The sequence below is a fragment of the Embiotoca jacksoni genome, unplaced genomic scaffold (genome assembly GCF_022577435.1).
Source record: "Embiotoca jacksoni isolate LCO1_2020_lvr unplaced genomic scaffold, fEmbJac1.0.p SCAF_15, whole genome shotgun sequence".
Taxonomy (NCBI): domain Eukaryota; kingdom Metazoa; phylum Chordata; class Actinopteri; family Embiotocidae; genus Embiotoca; species Embiotoca jacksoni.
This window is the reverse complement of record NW_027185285.1, coordinates 13,612,090-13,628,120: the sequence shown is the minus strand read 5'-3', so window position 1 is coordinate 13,628,120 and position 16,031 is coordinate 13,612,090. Positions and strand designations below refer to the sequence as shown.

Below are 16,031 nucleotides of genomic sequence, written 5' to 3'. Positions count from 1 at the left end.
AAAAAATATTGAACACATTTATTGTAAGGCAAGAAAGGATTTGTTAAAACACGCGTGGACTTTATGTTAAAGTAGGTTTTGATTGTATTGTAATGAGAACAGTTGTGTCAAAGAGATGCGAGACAGTGACTTGTTTGTTAAGAGTGTTCCTCTCTCCTCACGCTGATGTGAGCAGACAGTATCAAAGACACGTGTCCCTTTGTGACCATGTCTCATGAGTGCAAATAAACAAAGCAGGTGACTAAAAACTAATCTGAAATGAGAAAGAGCTGAAATAAGCCTGCAAATAACATATTTGAGCATGAAACAAAATAATGTTTAAGATAAAAAGGCTTTTAATTTGTTATAAGTTGAAAAGTATGAAGTCGTCCTCATGCAGAATTCAATGCTATAAACTTTGAAATCATGCTTTCAAGTGTTTACATTGTTCCCCGTGTGGAACGGGACATAATTTACATTCAACAATATTGTGTTCTGGAGATGAAATGACTTTTTGTTTTGGGCATCAACAGCTAATCAGTGGCTTATTGTTTTTCTCTGGGTGGTCCACTCAGGACTGCTTGAAATATATGACCTTTTAAATATGACAATCACAATGATTGCAAAGGCATTTATTATTGTATTCAAACTAGTATGGCTGGACTCGCACGTGGAGCAGAGACTGTTTAAAACAATATTTAACAAAATAAATTCAAATTTGTAAAAATTGGCGTAAATTTAACCAAAACTGTCTTAAAAAATCTTTATCTGTAGTTGAGTGATCGTTCTATTGAGGATGTGAAATTAAAAGTACGTTCAAATCTGAGCTTCTGACTTGTTAGAGAGCCCTTGACTGATCTCCAGTCATTATCCCGCCAATATCTACAGCATCCTATGGGATTTTATTATTTTGATATAAATATTTTCTTCTTTACAGACAACCACAAAAACAATTATATGATTTTTTTTTTTTTAATTTTATTTTATGGTTAATTTGCCTTCCACAGCCAAGAAATGTAATCAGTTGTCCACTCATCCAAAATGAGGCTGACAGAATATTTAATTTAGTCAGAAACATTTGTTTATGTAGAAAACAGTTTCAAATTAAACTCTTCATCAATGACCTTTGAAGAAATTATTAAAAAAAAAAAAATATATATATATATATGAATCACCCTTTTCCCCCATCAGAACGTCAAAAATAGAGCCTGGTCAATACTACAGAAAATTATTACAGAAAAAAACACATGAAAAACTCGTGATCACACGTGACCACAAACAAAAACATATGCAACATGTATTTTTCCAATTGGAAACATGTGGTTTTGGAACATCTTCACGGTGTAACATGTGAAGCCCATGTAGATTCCCATGTGAAACCTTTTCCACATATTTTCTCCATGTTGTCTAATGTTGCAACATGTAGTAAACATACATTTGATTACATCTGCAGCTAATATTCAGCATGCTGTTTGTCAATAAACAAAGATCTTTGTGTTTGGGGATCGTGTGCAAATGTTTCTTGCATCGCACACAAAGAACTCTCCATCACTTTTTTTCTCTCTCTCTCTTCTCTAGTTGACATGCGTCTCTGATTGGCTGCTGTAAGTTGAAGAGGGAAATGCTGCCTTCTCCTGATTGGCTGGCAGCAGAAGGGGGCAGGTAATGTGTGTAAATAAATACAGAGTGCAGCCTGACAGGCACACACTATCATCATCATCATCTTCTTTCACACTGCCACTTGCAGCTCCATCAAGGAAAAGGATCCGCAGCCAGAGGAAAGACACTTCGGAGGAAAACAACACCAACAATGTCATTCGAAGTGAAAGAGAAGACGGCAGTGCGTCTGGTGTTTTTGGGGGCAGGTGGAGTCGGGAAGACGGCCCTCATCCAACGCTTCCTCAAAAACACCTTTGAGCCGAAGCACCGGCGCACAGTGGAGGACCTCCACAGGAAGGAATACGAGGTGGGGGGTGTCAAAGTCACCATCAACATCATGGACACCAGCGGCAGCTACTCCTTCCCCGCCATGAGGAAGCTCTCCATCCAGAACAGCGACGCCTTCGCGCTGGTCTACGCCGTGGACGACCTCGAGTCCCTGGAGGCGGTGAAGACCCTGCGGGAGGAGATCCTGGAGGTCAAGGAAGACAAGTACACACCGATCGTGGTGATCGGCAACAAGATCGACCGCCACGACGAGCGGCAGGTGTCCAGCAAGGACGTGCTGTCCACGGTGGAGCTGGACTGGAACAACAGATTCTTGGAGTCTTCGGCCAAAGACAACGTCAACGTCCTGGAGGCTTTCAGGGAGCTGCTCCAGCAGGCCAACCTGCCCAGTCGGTTCAGTCCGACGCTGTGCTGGAGATGTGAAACCTTCCCCAAGGAGAGCGGCAAACGACCTCCCATGAACAAGACAAACAGCTGCCTCATCTCATAGTGATGTTGGAGCGGCAACAACACGAAAAGAAACCGAGAGAGACAAGCTGTCCAAAAGAGAATGGGAGGTCTTTGCTGGTGGGGATCTGACTGGACACAAACAAACCAAGAGACATTGTTAAAGGCGTGAAGAGTCGATAAAATGTTTCCTCACGAGTCCCCACAGCAGCATCGGAGCCACAGAAACGCTGCAACGAGGATGAAATGATGACAACAAACGCAAGACGGGGTCGAATGTGGTTGAAGCTTTGACCGTGAATATCCAAGATGAAAAATGTCAAACATGGTGACCGTGTCTTTCTATCTGCCGTTTTTATTTTGAGGCACTGTGTTATTGGTGTTAAAACAAACAAACAAACAAAAAAAGGTGCAATAACGGTGAAATAATCTGTATAAACGCAAAACTGTTTGTGTGTGATGGTTTTAGAAATCTGGTGAATTTTATATTTTTGATCATCATGTATGTTGTGAATTCTTGTGCAACTCTAGTAACTTCTTTATATGAAGGGAGTTTGTCTTGTTCACTACAAATTCTAGTTTTTTTGTTTGTTTTCTTACTATAACAAAGACCGTGGTGATGTTTGATGTTCTTATTCAGTGCTTATTTTATGATGAATAAAATATTTTCCTATGACTATCTCGTCTATTCTATACAGCCACTGAACAGCATTTTCTGCAGAATGTTTTGTAATTTCTACTGCTCGAACTTTCCTTCATGTGACAGACAAAAAGGCAGTATGTATATAGACATTGGAAAGTTATATTATTAGAGCCATGACTGCTTGCACTGAGAGTAATATAAAGTTTACAGAAGACGCCACAAATCTCACATTAGAAAACAGCTCCCATTAAACATTTTCACTACGATCAGAGAAGTCTCCTCTAAATAAAATGTAATACAGAATATATTCAGCCGGCTGCTTCTTTAGAAAACTCGAGTCTGTCGGAGCATTTAAAAACATTTATCATTTAAATAGTGGGTCAGATTCCCTCCCAGGTGTATCATGTTGACAAACTGGTATATTTATTTTCCTGAGAAAAGTCCTGGTCAAACCAGATATGGAAGTTTTTGAAAGACTGAAAAACATAAAACTTCCGTGTCACTTGACGGAGATTTTTGCTTTTCATATCAAACTCAATCAAAAGTCGTATTAAAACAAACAAAAAAAACGATTCCTTACGCTCTGTTTAGTCTTGCACTGCCCCCTGGTGGTGCAGCAGCAGATTATGTTCACAGCCTCTATGTGTGCAAAGTGACAATGTAATGAATGCTCGCTGCAAGTCAATCCGAGTACGCAGAACATCATGGTACCAACTACAACACCATTACAAGAAGATGAAAGACTTATGTCTCCAATAACTGCTGCAGTACACAAGATTAAAAAAAATAACAACTTTTCTCGGAACTGTCTGTAAAAGTAGCTACTGAGAACGCAGTTTGATGTATAATGTCCTTCACATGTATTGTTCTTGTGGTGTTTTGTGTCCGTTTTGTTCTGACATGCAATAAAGAGCCATGAAGGAAGAGAGTCTGCAGCTTTTCATTCTAACCAAACTGGTGGGGCAAGATTGATTTCTGGATTTAAAAAAAAAAAAAAAAAAAAAAAAAAAAAAAAGCTCCAGGATATTCAGATGATGGTTCAAATATGGGGGCTGGCTCTGGATCGGGCCCCAACTAATCTGACACCGTTCATGATGACATCATTAATGAACTCTCCTTGTCCAACTGTGAGATTTCAGGGGCACATGAAAGGTGCACTGTCGGTCGGTGTGGGATATTGCAGACTAAAATTACAATAAGTACTCGTAACTGACATTTTTATTTCTCTAAAGGTCCTTCATATGTGTTGTTGACATTTCCTGTCGGGCCACACAGAAAAAGGAGACAGAAAGGTATGCTTCCTCTTTTCAACACCGTTCAGACAAGGTACATTGTTTCCCCGGAATGAGATGAGGAAGTGGCCTGTAATTATCATCATCTCTGGTTCCTCTTTGTTCTCCGTTTAAACACACAGCTGTCTTCAACAGAATTCACAGCGACACACGGACGCAGACACGGACGCAGACACGGACGCAGACCTTCCTTCTTAAACTCGGGTGTCGGTCAACAAAGGCGCGAGGCTCTGTCGTCGACAGAAATGTATCGTCGGTTTGTCTCTGCTCCTGGACTTGGTCCAAGCTCCTCAGTGCTACGTGGATCCCTGAGAAGTTTTGAACAAGTGCAGGATCTCTGACGGCGCCTACATCAGACCGGCCGAAGACCTGAAGCTCAAATATGACCTGGTATGAGTATTAAATTCTGATTAATCAATACATTTATTTTACTCAGCTTATCTTTAGTTGTTTCTTTTTCATCATGTAGGCAAGTGTCAAGATAAAGAAATATATATATATATATGTATGTATGTGTATGCATGTGTATGTATATATTTGTATATATATATATATATTTACATATATATTATACAGAACAACAAATCCGCCTGATGTATACAGATTATGAATTTCTCTTGTCTTCTGTCAAGTTAAAGCAAAATCATATTCCAAGAAATCTATCACGGTTTAATGCAGGCAAAACAGATAGTAGGCGACAGGTAGATTCCTAATCCAAACTAAAACCTAATGAAGTTTAACTCGTGTAATGACTGCTGTAATAAGGCAGCATCAACGTCACGTGCGCCGCGGACGAAGTCTTGCACCCGTAAGGTCGTTCACCAGAGCACAATAATAAAATACCTTATTGGTAGAGACAAGGCACAAGAAGAGGCAACAGTTTTATTTTCATACACATTGACAAACACGAGTCAGACACAGGGTTGAGCTGAGGGAATCAGGAGAACAGTAAATACAGAGAAGACAATGCACTACGGGACAGACGCTATTTGAGCTCGTATACATTAGCAACGGCGTTTAGACCTCAACTCTGCGCCAACGCAACGTCAGCGTGTCAAATCTTCAGCTGTCAAACACTCAGCCATTAGCACATCAGGGCAAATCCAGCATCCGACAACAGTGGTTGAAAAGGAGCAAACACGTACATTACTGCTGTTTGGAAGACGTTCTCGAGAAACCGTTTTTGTTTTTTTTGTTTTTTAACATGTGCAACAGGAACACAAGAGCAGATCGTTGTGCATTGGCGCGAGGCATATTTATTTCCCTGTGCAAAAGGCTCAATAAGTAATGCCTGGTGAGCGTCGCTCTGAATGTGCTCAGTAAGGTGTGTCTGGCGGAATCACGGCAGGTTTAACGGAGACGCCGCAAATATTTTGAGACCAACATGCAGACCATCCCGCTGCTTCTGCACGTTAGCCAATGAGCCAGAAGTAACAGGAAAGCAGTCCCTCCTTACTGGACTTCTACAAAGAGATGCACCTAAAAGCATGGATCAATTCAAAGTCTACTGATCTGCTCAACTCTGATTATACGTATTTCAGGAGGGCTTTTCAGTAACCAGGAATGAGCAAACGTTGAAACCTTTCAAAGGAGGATGGGAACACGGCTGCTGCATTTAAAACATTATGAGTAGTCCGCGTAACGTTCAGGGAAATACTTGTTTCGACAGAGACTATCCAGTATAAGGCAGGAACAACACACCCAACCACAACGAACCAGACCAGAAGACCTTTCAAATGCCCCCAGACTCTTAATTAAATCACCAAATATCAATATTACAGTAACCGAACCAAACCGCAGCAGGTTCCTGCAGCAGTTGGCAATAATGCAGCAGCTGTGTTGCGCATGTCTGCATGTTATTCACATGCAATGTGTTGTCACTGCCAGATAACAGTTACCATCAACAGCATTGGACCGGCCATGTTCAGTCAGTTACCATGGAGATGTGGTACATTAAAGAGTCAGTTCACCCGATCCCAAAAACGTGAAGCATTTTCTCACTCGCTGCCAAATGTAGCCGGTCACTGTCGGGAAGTCTGCTGTTCGTGCAACACAATGGAAGTGAATGGAATTATATTTGTGGTGTCCAAATCTTCTAAATACTTTAAATATTTCCCCATAAATAGTTATTCACTGCAATCCACAGCTATTGATGTAAACGCCGTAGTTTTTCAAAACCTTCAACATTCAACAATATTACCATTATGAACACCACAAATTCAATTCTCTTCAACTGCATAGAGGCAGCAGGTGTCTCAAACGGATTTCTTCAAAACTGCTGTAAATAAAGCCAAAGCTTTCTTGTTAGCTAGATATTAATATGGGTAAGAGGGGGGGGAGGGTGGTGTAACTGATCATGTAATAAATACAATACAAAACGATGGCCTGTTTAGTTCTGCAGTTCCTGAGGAACTTCTTTTGCCACAAAGGACATTGTAGAAAAAATTCCCACAAACGCTGCAAAAAAGCTGCACCTGTGGACTGTAATTTTGCCCACTTTATTTTGTGGTTTGAAGCAACACCACCTTAAATGCAAATAAATCACAGCTGCCTTGATTACAAGAGTCAGCAAGAGTGTTGGAAAAATAGTTGGTGAAGCACAAAGTCCCTTTTCTGGAGACATTTGTCTCTTCTTCTTTGCAGATTAAGCTCAAAAGATATGATGTACTGTAATGTATGACAAAATAACTTTATAAATACATAGCATCTTTTCTTCAAGTTAGAAAAATGAATGAAAGCAGGAAGACAAGGAGAGAACTGAGGCTTTGAAAACAAAACTACAATTAGTCTCGCTTGCCTTTTATGATTTGTTCTCAACAAGTCACCAAATGCATTTTTTTTTTTTTTTTTTAACTTAACAAAAGAAATACATTGAAGAACATAAATAACTTTGGGCATTTATAGATTTTTCAGTTTCCTTAAATTAATTAGCATACATGTAATCCTCACTTACTCAAATACGAGGAACACGGCATTCGCATGTTGTCACACGGGGGGCGGGAAGGACCTGCTGTCACTCCAACACCCACCTCAGCTGTCACTACGACGCTCACTAGTCGTCCACGGTGATGTTACGGAACAAGTAGGCCATGGACTCTCCATTGTGGATGCGGCGGATAGCCTCGGCCAATATCATGCTGACATCCACGGTCTTGATTTTTGGACACTGCAGCTTCTGTACTTCGTGGGGCACCGTGTTGGTCACCACCACCTGCAGAACCAATCAACACAAACTTCTGTATTTACACTTCGGGAGACAGTTTGCTTTTACATTCAAAAAGGTCTTTTCCTATCGTTTCTTGACATGCTGATTTCATGATAGCTTTCGTTGACAACTTTTACTTTTATAAAAGAAAAAAAAAAGATACCAGGATACTCGAGACAACAACAAAACTATAATATATAGTCGTGGAATCGTTTCTGCGAGAGAGAAAAAAAAAGAAATACATTCCGAGATGTTCCGATAGTTTGAAAAAGCAAATGGTTAAACATTTACAGCAGCCAGACACAAAACATATTTCGACACAAGCGCACTTGTCAAAATATTACACAAAAATAATGTTGTTAGGTTTGAAGTGAGAGAACACCACATATACAATACAGGTCCAAATAAAGACAATACAGTATTTGGATGACCAATAATGGACCCGAACTAGGATCACAGTTGAAGTGTTTAGTATTTAGTTTGCTGTATATGGAATCAACCTGTTTCTGTAACTGCTGTGGTGAAAGTTTCCTCCATGTTTCTGCTAGTAAAACTTTCAGTTCATCCACACTAAGATTTGTTGTGCTCTGTATGTTTTGGATCATTTTTTTCCCAATAAAAAGACTCATATTTGTGGATTGAATAATTTGGTGGATTTCCCTTTGTTTGCATCCAAAATTCCTCTGTTCAGCTATTCAGCCGAGTAACGTCTGCCTTAGTACATCCTGTACGATTGCAATCCCAGTTTGCATCAGGATCATAAATCATAAACATTAAATTATATTTTACGAAAAAGTTAGAAAATGGAGACGTAAACGGTGACAACTGCTTTGTGAACACTGGATAGTTAAGAGGAACTGAAACGCTTCCCTTACAGAAATGCAACTGTTGGATACAACGATTCTTACCTCGTTTTAGTTACGGTTCATTGTGTCTCTGAATAATTCCGAGAAAAAAAACTTCTATTTGGGGGAAGTATCTCGTGTCACACCGTGTTTGTGCCGAACAGGGGAGGGCGAATGAACGAACAGTTTCTGAACCGGTTCTCCAGTTTGTCATTTCTCCTTCAGCTTTGTTTTTGACATTTACTCGAGCACGATAATAATAAAAAAAAAAAAAAAACAATAACTCCACAGCAAAGAAACAGACGTACATTATTGAAAACGGTGCGTTTAAGGTGTTTCTCACCTCATCAATGGCTGATTCCTCTATGAGGCGCGGAGCATCAGCAGAAAGTAAACCATGTGTGGCCATGATATAGATTTTGTAGGCTCCTCTCTCTTTCAGGATCTCTGCAGCTGCAACAAAGTCTCCTACATCATCTATAATATCATCCTGCAAGAAGAAAGAAAAGGAAAATGTTCTCAATTGCACCCCTTCGTTTGCTCTGTTTGTCTTCTCTCATCAGCTGGTGATTGACCTGCTCAGCACTCGTCACCCTCAGAGATTACGTTCAGTTATCTTATTGGATATTTGACCTGAATCTACTTCCTGTTTTGCACCTATAAAAAGGTGGAGCGTTACATTTGGCGAAAGTAGCCAAAATTGTTTGTATTGTTTGGTTCCAGGGGTGGAACGATTAAAGGGACGACTTAGTGGATAAATTTAGACACTCGGAATTTGGAGATGAAAATAAAGTGGCAGACAACAAGAGAAGTTCACTATTCATGAACTAGTGAAGAAATTCAGACAAAGCCATAGTAGGTACGTTTGCTGACAGCTAAAATTAGCCACCATGAACCACTGGTTACACCAGACCAAATACAGCTGCAAGAGAAAAACCACCGAGTGTTGAACTGAGCATTGGTATGTTTTTTACTCATGAATTCAATTTTTTTTTAAATGCAGGACAAAGAACGTGTCATTACTTGTTTAAAAAATATATAATAAAAGTATTTTGTTGCGGTGTGAAAATGTGACCCAAACAGCAGGAATGGTCGTTCTGACAGCTGTTCATGTTATAACTTCTGTCATAGAGGCACTCAGAGTAGAAATACTTTGAATCACTCGAAAAGAGAAGTAGAAACGATTGCGAGCTGCCAGAGTAGCATCTTACCACGATGATGGCGATTCTCCCGCCCACGTCTCCGACAACCGTTATAGGTGGTTTCTCCTTGGCCATCATCACTGAAACGGAAAGCAGACCCAGTTACCCGTGAGAACACTTCCAGGAGCTTATGTGTAAAGCATCTCACCAAATCAAAAATAAATCTTAGTAGATTGGGTAAAATGGGTTGAGAAAATGTTTTTGTGATTTAAGCAAATCTGCACCCCAAATGATGTTTTTTTTTTTTTTTGTTTGTTTGTTTTTTAATTGAATGATGTAAATGCAAAAGATAAGCTACAATACATATAAATGGCAATCAAAAGAAGCCAGCGGTGTGATTACTTATTACTCTTTTCCCCCCATTCTACCCCTCCTACCCTCCCACCACCCCCGGAGATTAAAATGAAATGCCAAACATCGTACAGAACATGCCATGCAAAGATCAAAAGGGTTTTTCTGCCCAGGATACCCAATCAGAAGAAAATGTATAACTGCCCGGACACGCACAACCTCAGGCCCAGGCTGTGGCAGGCATAAGGCAGCCGTCTGCATATGAACCAGATATGCACCAGACAGTCTTACTTCACATGGGACAACAGTGGCAAGCACTGATGAGGGTTTCTTCATACACACTTGCCAATGTTCTGGGATCAGTCCTCAGTCGAACATCAGTGATGCCAGCGACTACTTTTACATGCACACAATAGTCAGATTACACCTCATGAACATATATATAACGTAAATAAGTCAATACTGATATAAGGACAGCTTCGTTTGTCTTTGGGAGAACCGTGACAACGTTTGTTGCTCACACTATGGAGTCTATACATCTAATGATGCAGGTGTTCCCGGCCCGAGGCAACAAGCAGCGCCAGTTAGTTTGCTCCTGACAAACAATAAACGCCCTGGTCTCATGTAATTTCAGCTGCAAAACTACCGTGCAGCTTCTTTTTTTTTTTTTTTTTAAACCTCGATGTACATATGCTCGATATGAACATTATAACATAACATGTTGAAGACAACATGAAGGCACTCTATCTTGGGGAGGATTGAATAACTAATATAAAAGAAAACTGCAGCCTTTTGAGTATTGCTGTGCATGTAAATGTAGACAATCAAAGGGTTTGAGGAAACAATCAACTGGTAAACAATCAGACAGCCAAGCCGATTGTGAAGGAAAAGTATACAGAAGCAGAGAAAAGGAGGAGCATGCCTTGCAGAACACTTTGCTGAATACCGTGAGTCGCACAGCATCAGAAAACCTGGCAGTGTCTTTTCTCACTATTAACCAAAAACAGCAAAAGCCATGTCGTTAGCAGTACACACACTTCTCCAAAATACATCGTCTCGACAGCTTGCTGATACAACTAGCTACCTGAGAAATGTTTGGTCAAGAAAAATAATTCAAGATCAATAAAACCCATTAATATTAGTCAGAATGATCCTCTAATGGAGCTTAATAGCTTTAAGGGTTTTGTTTCACAAATTTTAACAACAGGTTGGCATGTCCAAAACTATATACGAGGTATTAAAGTGTAATATCACATTAAATACTACTGTTGACAAAATCAGTTCCTTTTGACCACTGAGGAAACATATCAAAGCTGGAATGCTTGAATGCACCAACCGTTGCATTGATAACGTTTCTTCTTCCCTTCACTGAAAGTCAGGGTTCAGAAGCGTGCTTTCTTGTTTTCATCACATGCAGTTATGACCAAATGTTAATCAGGTTTTTTTAAGAGCAGGTTTAATATGGGTGCACCATGTGTTGATTGGCAAGATGAGTCCAGATATTTAAACTACAAAATACGACGAAAAGAAATGTTTGGCATGGTTTGATTTATGGATTTCAAAATAAAATCTGAAACGCAACAACAACGACAACAAAAAAAGAAGAGGGTTTTGGCCATCTTGTAGAACTGGCTGTCTGGAATCGTAGAAAGGTGCAGGAAAAATGAAAGCTGTTTATTTCAAGTCAAACATGCCATGCAAATAGAATATTATACGGAGCACACTGGAGCTGATTGGCCTGAAAAGGTTTTGTCAGTGCAAATTGTCCAGGTACTAATAATCCACATTTGTTCACAGAGTCCCCCTCCTGAATCCAGACTGTGTTTTCACAAGATGCAACACAAACCCTTTTATCTACACATGCACGAATTGAGGAACCATTTGAAGAGGAATCATTTCATAGTCAGATGGAAATTAATTTTACGGTCGTACTTGGAAGTTCTATGCCAGGGAACGGAGCTTGTTGTTTGCCTGCTATTATCAACAAATAAACACCACGTTAACACAAATGCACAAATATTTGACATGACAAACACATGATGCCAAGACTTGGAAAATCCTCTCCCTAATTCGACAGCAATTTTAAAAATAACACAACAAATTAAACTATTATTATGTGAAACAAAGTGTTTTTATGGTTGAAGCATTTTGTGAGTTACAGTTCCAAAGGAGGATTTTTTAAGTCGAGGTTAAGAATAAAAACACAAGCAAGAATAGATTTTCTTTTTTAACCAAATAATAAATACTGGACGCAAATACGGAGTCATTTGCCAATGACACACTTAATTGATATTCGATCAGACTCAACCGTTAAAACTGTCTTGCCCGGAGTTAACCCTGCAAATATGGTAAAAGCTGGATGCCAAAATCACATTAGTTCTCACCAAAAATTAAACTTGATATATTCAAAGTATGTGCGAAGAAGCAAGCAGGGGACTGTGCCTCGAAGATTATTTAGTCGTTTCCTCTTTGTAAGTTAGAAACTGCAGCTTGCTGAGGATGCAGCATGAGTAGAAGTCGTGTGTCTGTGGAATTAAATCATGCAGCGACACAACAATCATTTTCCCTGAGTATGGTAGATGGTATGAGTGAGAAACGGCATATTCACCAGTATTAAAACAGATTAGCAAAAAATAAGCGCTGTAAATTGGTTGCAGGCGCTTTAACATGTCACAGTAGGGGAAAGTCCAGGTTTGGTAATGACGGCTGCATCCCACTTAGAGGAGGTCCAGCTGCTGCGCATGTTGGCTCACTGTCAGGGCTCACTGGGCCACTGTTAATGAAATCCCTTTCACCTGCGCTTTTTCTGCTCTGACATGTCAAAATGTCAGCTGTGAAAAAGGTCTGTGAACTTATGAATACAGTGAAGTGACTTATTACATTTTTAAGCGCCGAAGAGTTTAACTTATAATACATTTCTGGCTGAATAAAAAAAAAAAAAGCCATGGTGTGATCAATAAAAAGGAATCTACCTGTACAAAATAAGACACAGTGACGTATTATCTGTATAACTAAAACGCATCAAGTTTTAGAGAAAAGTTTAAAGAAGTAAACTTCTTTGAAAAGATGGGTGTTCTTACAAGGGAGCTCCAGCCCTGTGTGTCCGCTGGTGTTGCGTACGCATGGTGGGGAGTGTCTTCCGTCAGCCATGTCCGACTCTGAACACTGAGCCTCGCCGTGAATCACAGCCAGACCCAGACGCAGCCGCTCCGCGTAGGACTGAGCTCTGTAAAAAATAAAAAATAAATAAAAAGTCCGAATGCAGCGGTGAAATGGAGCGCCGACACTTTATCATTTTACTTTCATCAGTTACTTTCTATGCACATATTTCGTTCGGTTCGTTGCTTGAATTCTGAGTTCTGGCATAATATAATGTTCGTTCAAGACCATCAAAATCTCATTTTATCATAAAAATGCAGGCCCATTATCACAGGTGAAGTACATGAGTTTTGGTTGTTTTCCATCATCAGTTACCTTTTGGCTGCAGCAGGGGACTTTGCCACAATGATGGCGTTTCTGTAATCAGGAATCTGACAGAATGAAGGAAAAACAGATGTGAATGTTTTCAATCAGATATACACAACATATTTAATATATATGGATTTATTACCACTTATACTTAGATACATAAAGCAGACATCAAACAGGATTGTCACCTCTTCCTGGATGTATTGAATCAAGAAAGGGGAGGCACGCAAGTTATCGACTGGAAAGCTGAAGAAGCCCTGGATCTCCTTCTGATGCAGGTCCATGGTGATGATGTGCGTTAATCCTTCCGAATAAAAAGACGGGTACAAATTAAACTCAAATAAAGACACTTTTAATAAATCACAGCTTGAGATTTGTTTTGTTGTCTTCACCTGCTTTAGCTAACATTGACGCTAACAACTTGCACACTATCGAGCCCCTCTTCCTCATCTTGCACTGCTTGCTGTAGGGGAAGTAAGGAATAACTCCAATGATGTTCTTTGCACAAGAGGTCTTGAGGGCATAAGCCATGACAAGCAGCTCCATGATGGCCGTGTTGACATCCCTGGTTGCAGCGGAGACGTGGAAAGTAAAAGTAAATCAGTTGAATGTTGGTGAAGGATGATCCACCGTAATCCTGCTGCAGTGGCAATGACACGCTCACCTTGGTATGGTCTGGATGATGAAGATAGTTTGTCCACGGACAGATTCTTTAACATCCACTCTAGTCTCTGAACAAAGACAATAAAAGCCATGACATCATTAATCCACATGAAATGTAGTTTCTGTAAAAGTCATCACAAAAACTCCCCATCTGTCACATTCATTTAGTCATCAATGACCACCGACTGGCAATAAATACTTGGTCCCTAAAAAACAAACTGTACGAGTAGAGAATAGAACTGGAAAAGAAAAAAAAAGGTCACATCTACGCATCCGAAGACAATTAAAATATGAACTCTGTTTAAGGGGGGGGAGATCATCCTGCATGAAGTACAAATGCTCTTTACCTTTCTGAGTACACAAACAACACAGCCACTGAAAACTAGATGTGAATCAGATCGGCAGCCAACACGTCAGAAGATTCTTATTCCAGCGGGAGACGGAGAAACGTCTTGGTGTTCACCGAGGAGAAGATCTCCAACAAAGTGGTGAAACCCTCCTCACCTCTGTTAGATTCTTGAAAGACCACAGACTTCCCCAGTTCAACTCCCAGCCGCCTGTAAAAAAACACACAAAAAAACAGGAGCACAACATTGCAGCCATATCGTGCCCTTTTTGTTGTTGTTGTTGTTGTTGAGATCCACCGATCATCGGCCTTGTTTCCGTGTGAAACCACCGCGGTTTAAATCACGTCATTCACTCACCAACGACCTGAAATCCGTTTCTGAAGCACTCAAAGTGTTGGCGGTCAAAAGTCACATGTTTATATTTCATGCATCAGAGTGAGTTCATTAAAAAAAAAAACACACACACAACTGGCGACTACAGTTAGATGTTATTCCCCAAACTAACACGCCTCCGTCCTCGGCCTCAGGTAAGAGAGGACACATCGACATCAGGTTAAACATTAACACGAAGGTTTAAAGTACGACACTTACTCCGTGATCTTCTTGGCCAATTCAGTGCATGCTGCGGAAGAGTTCGCGGAAAAGACCCGATAGCCACTTTTAGCGACATTCATTCTAGTATTTTGTTGGATGTTTAATGTCAGACAGTCCTCGTTTCGACCGACCGCCGCGTCTGTTGCGATTTGTTTTTGTTTTTTTTTGTTTTTCCTAATGACGTTATAGTTAGCTTACCAAGCTAGCTAGCTGCCGCAAACTAGCCTGCCGCTACGTGAGCTAATTTACACGAAATAAACGTCAGTGCGCGACAAAAAAAAAAAAAAAAAAAAAAAAAAAAAAAACTTGGCTAAACCATCCCTACAAAGTAAATATAAATGAATTTCATCTGGCTAATAAACTGTGGGGTTTCACGGACAAACGACTGCACCTGTCTCTCAGGTAGCGCTGTAGCCCAACAACTGTCCACACAATGAGAACTACGGCACGTCCCTTGGGTCAATTTTGCCAACGGCGGATAGCGGATCATAATATATAGTTGATTAGTGCCATGTGGCGATTTTGTCAAAGTAACGCAATAGCATATCAAAATTCTATATAGACATGGAGTATAGAATAATATTATCGTAGAGTTTGTTTTGTTTTTACTAAAAGTGTTTATGCAAAGCAGCTGGTAAAGGTGGGACTATTTTTTTTTATATACGCAGTTAGTTAATGATGGATTTTCCAAGTCGGCCTAACTTGTCACTACAGCCTTAAAATAAGCTATAAAGTTCAATATTTGTCTCTGAATGCCATAAGATGGTTGTATAAAGCGCATACATGGAATTACTTGGGTCAACTCTAACCAGCTTTTACTTTACTGCATGCACTTTGTCCAATCCACCATTATCGCTGTTAATTTTGGATTATTTATCAAGTGAGAATGAATATGAATATATTCCTGAATATTTTCAATCCAAATATACCTTTGCTACACAGTTTTGCCAGTAAAAGTTTAAGAGGCCCACAAAAGCTTAAAATTGAGTTGCAAAAATGTCGGGATTTTTTTTATTTTTGGGCGGGGGGTTATGAGACATGATGTAAATGTATTTACACACGCAGGCTTCTGTCATTTTGAATAACTGTATGACAGGTTTAACAACCA

The 16,031-nt window shown here is 40.0% G+C and overlaps 1 protein-coding gene and 1 pseudogene across 3 annotated transcripts; one reads left to right on the top strand and one right to left on the bottom strand.

Moving 5' to 3' along the window:
• Positions 1-312: 312 nt before the first annotated feature.
• Positions 313-15,377, bottom strand: LOC138198353 (phosphoribosyl pyrophosphate synthase-associated protein 1). 3 transcript variants are annotated; one of them, XR_011178260.1, is made up of 12 exons: positions 14,921-15,377; positions 14,487-14,539; positions 13,984-14,050; positions 13,712-13,884; positions 13,508-13,623; positions 13,326-13,381; positions 12,932-13,077; positions 11,784-11,825; positions 9,570-9,640; positions 8,702-8,848; positions 7,262-7,519; positions 313-2,505 (listed from the first exon to the last, which is right to left on the bottom strand). XR_011178260.1 is itself a non-coding variant. In XM_069149727.1 (11 exons), the coding sequence occupies exons 1-11, from the start codon at positions 15,001-15,003 to the stop codon at positions 7,361-7,363; spliced, it is 1,113 nt and encodes a 370-aa protein (XP_069005828.1). In that variant the 5' UTR covers positions 15,004-15,377; the 3' UTR covers positions 5,177-7,360. The 3 variants fall into 3 exon arrangements, 2 of the variants coding, with proteins under 2 accessions (XP_069005828.1, XP_069005829.1); XM_069149727.1 differs by lacking the exon at positions 313-2,505 and having other exon boundaries at positions 5,177-7,519; XM_069149728.1 differs by lacking the exons at positions 313-2,505; positions 11,784-11,825 and having other exon boundaries at positions 5,177-7,519; positions 14,921-15,376.
• On the top strand, positions 1,695-3,052 carry LOC138198354 (ras-related protein Rap-1b pseudogene; annotated as a pseudogene).
• Positions 15,378-16,031: the final 654 nt, after the last annotated feature.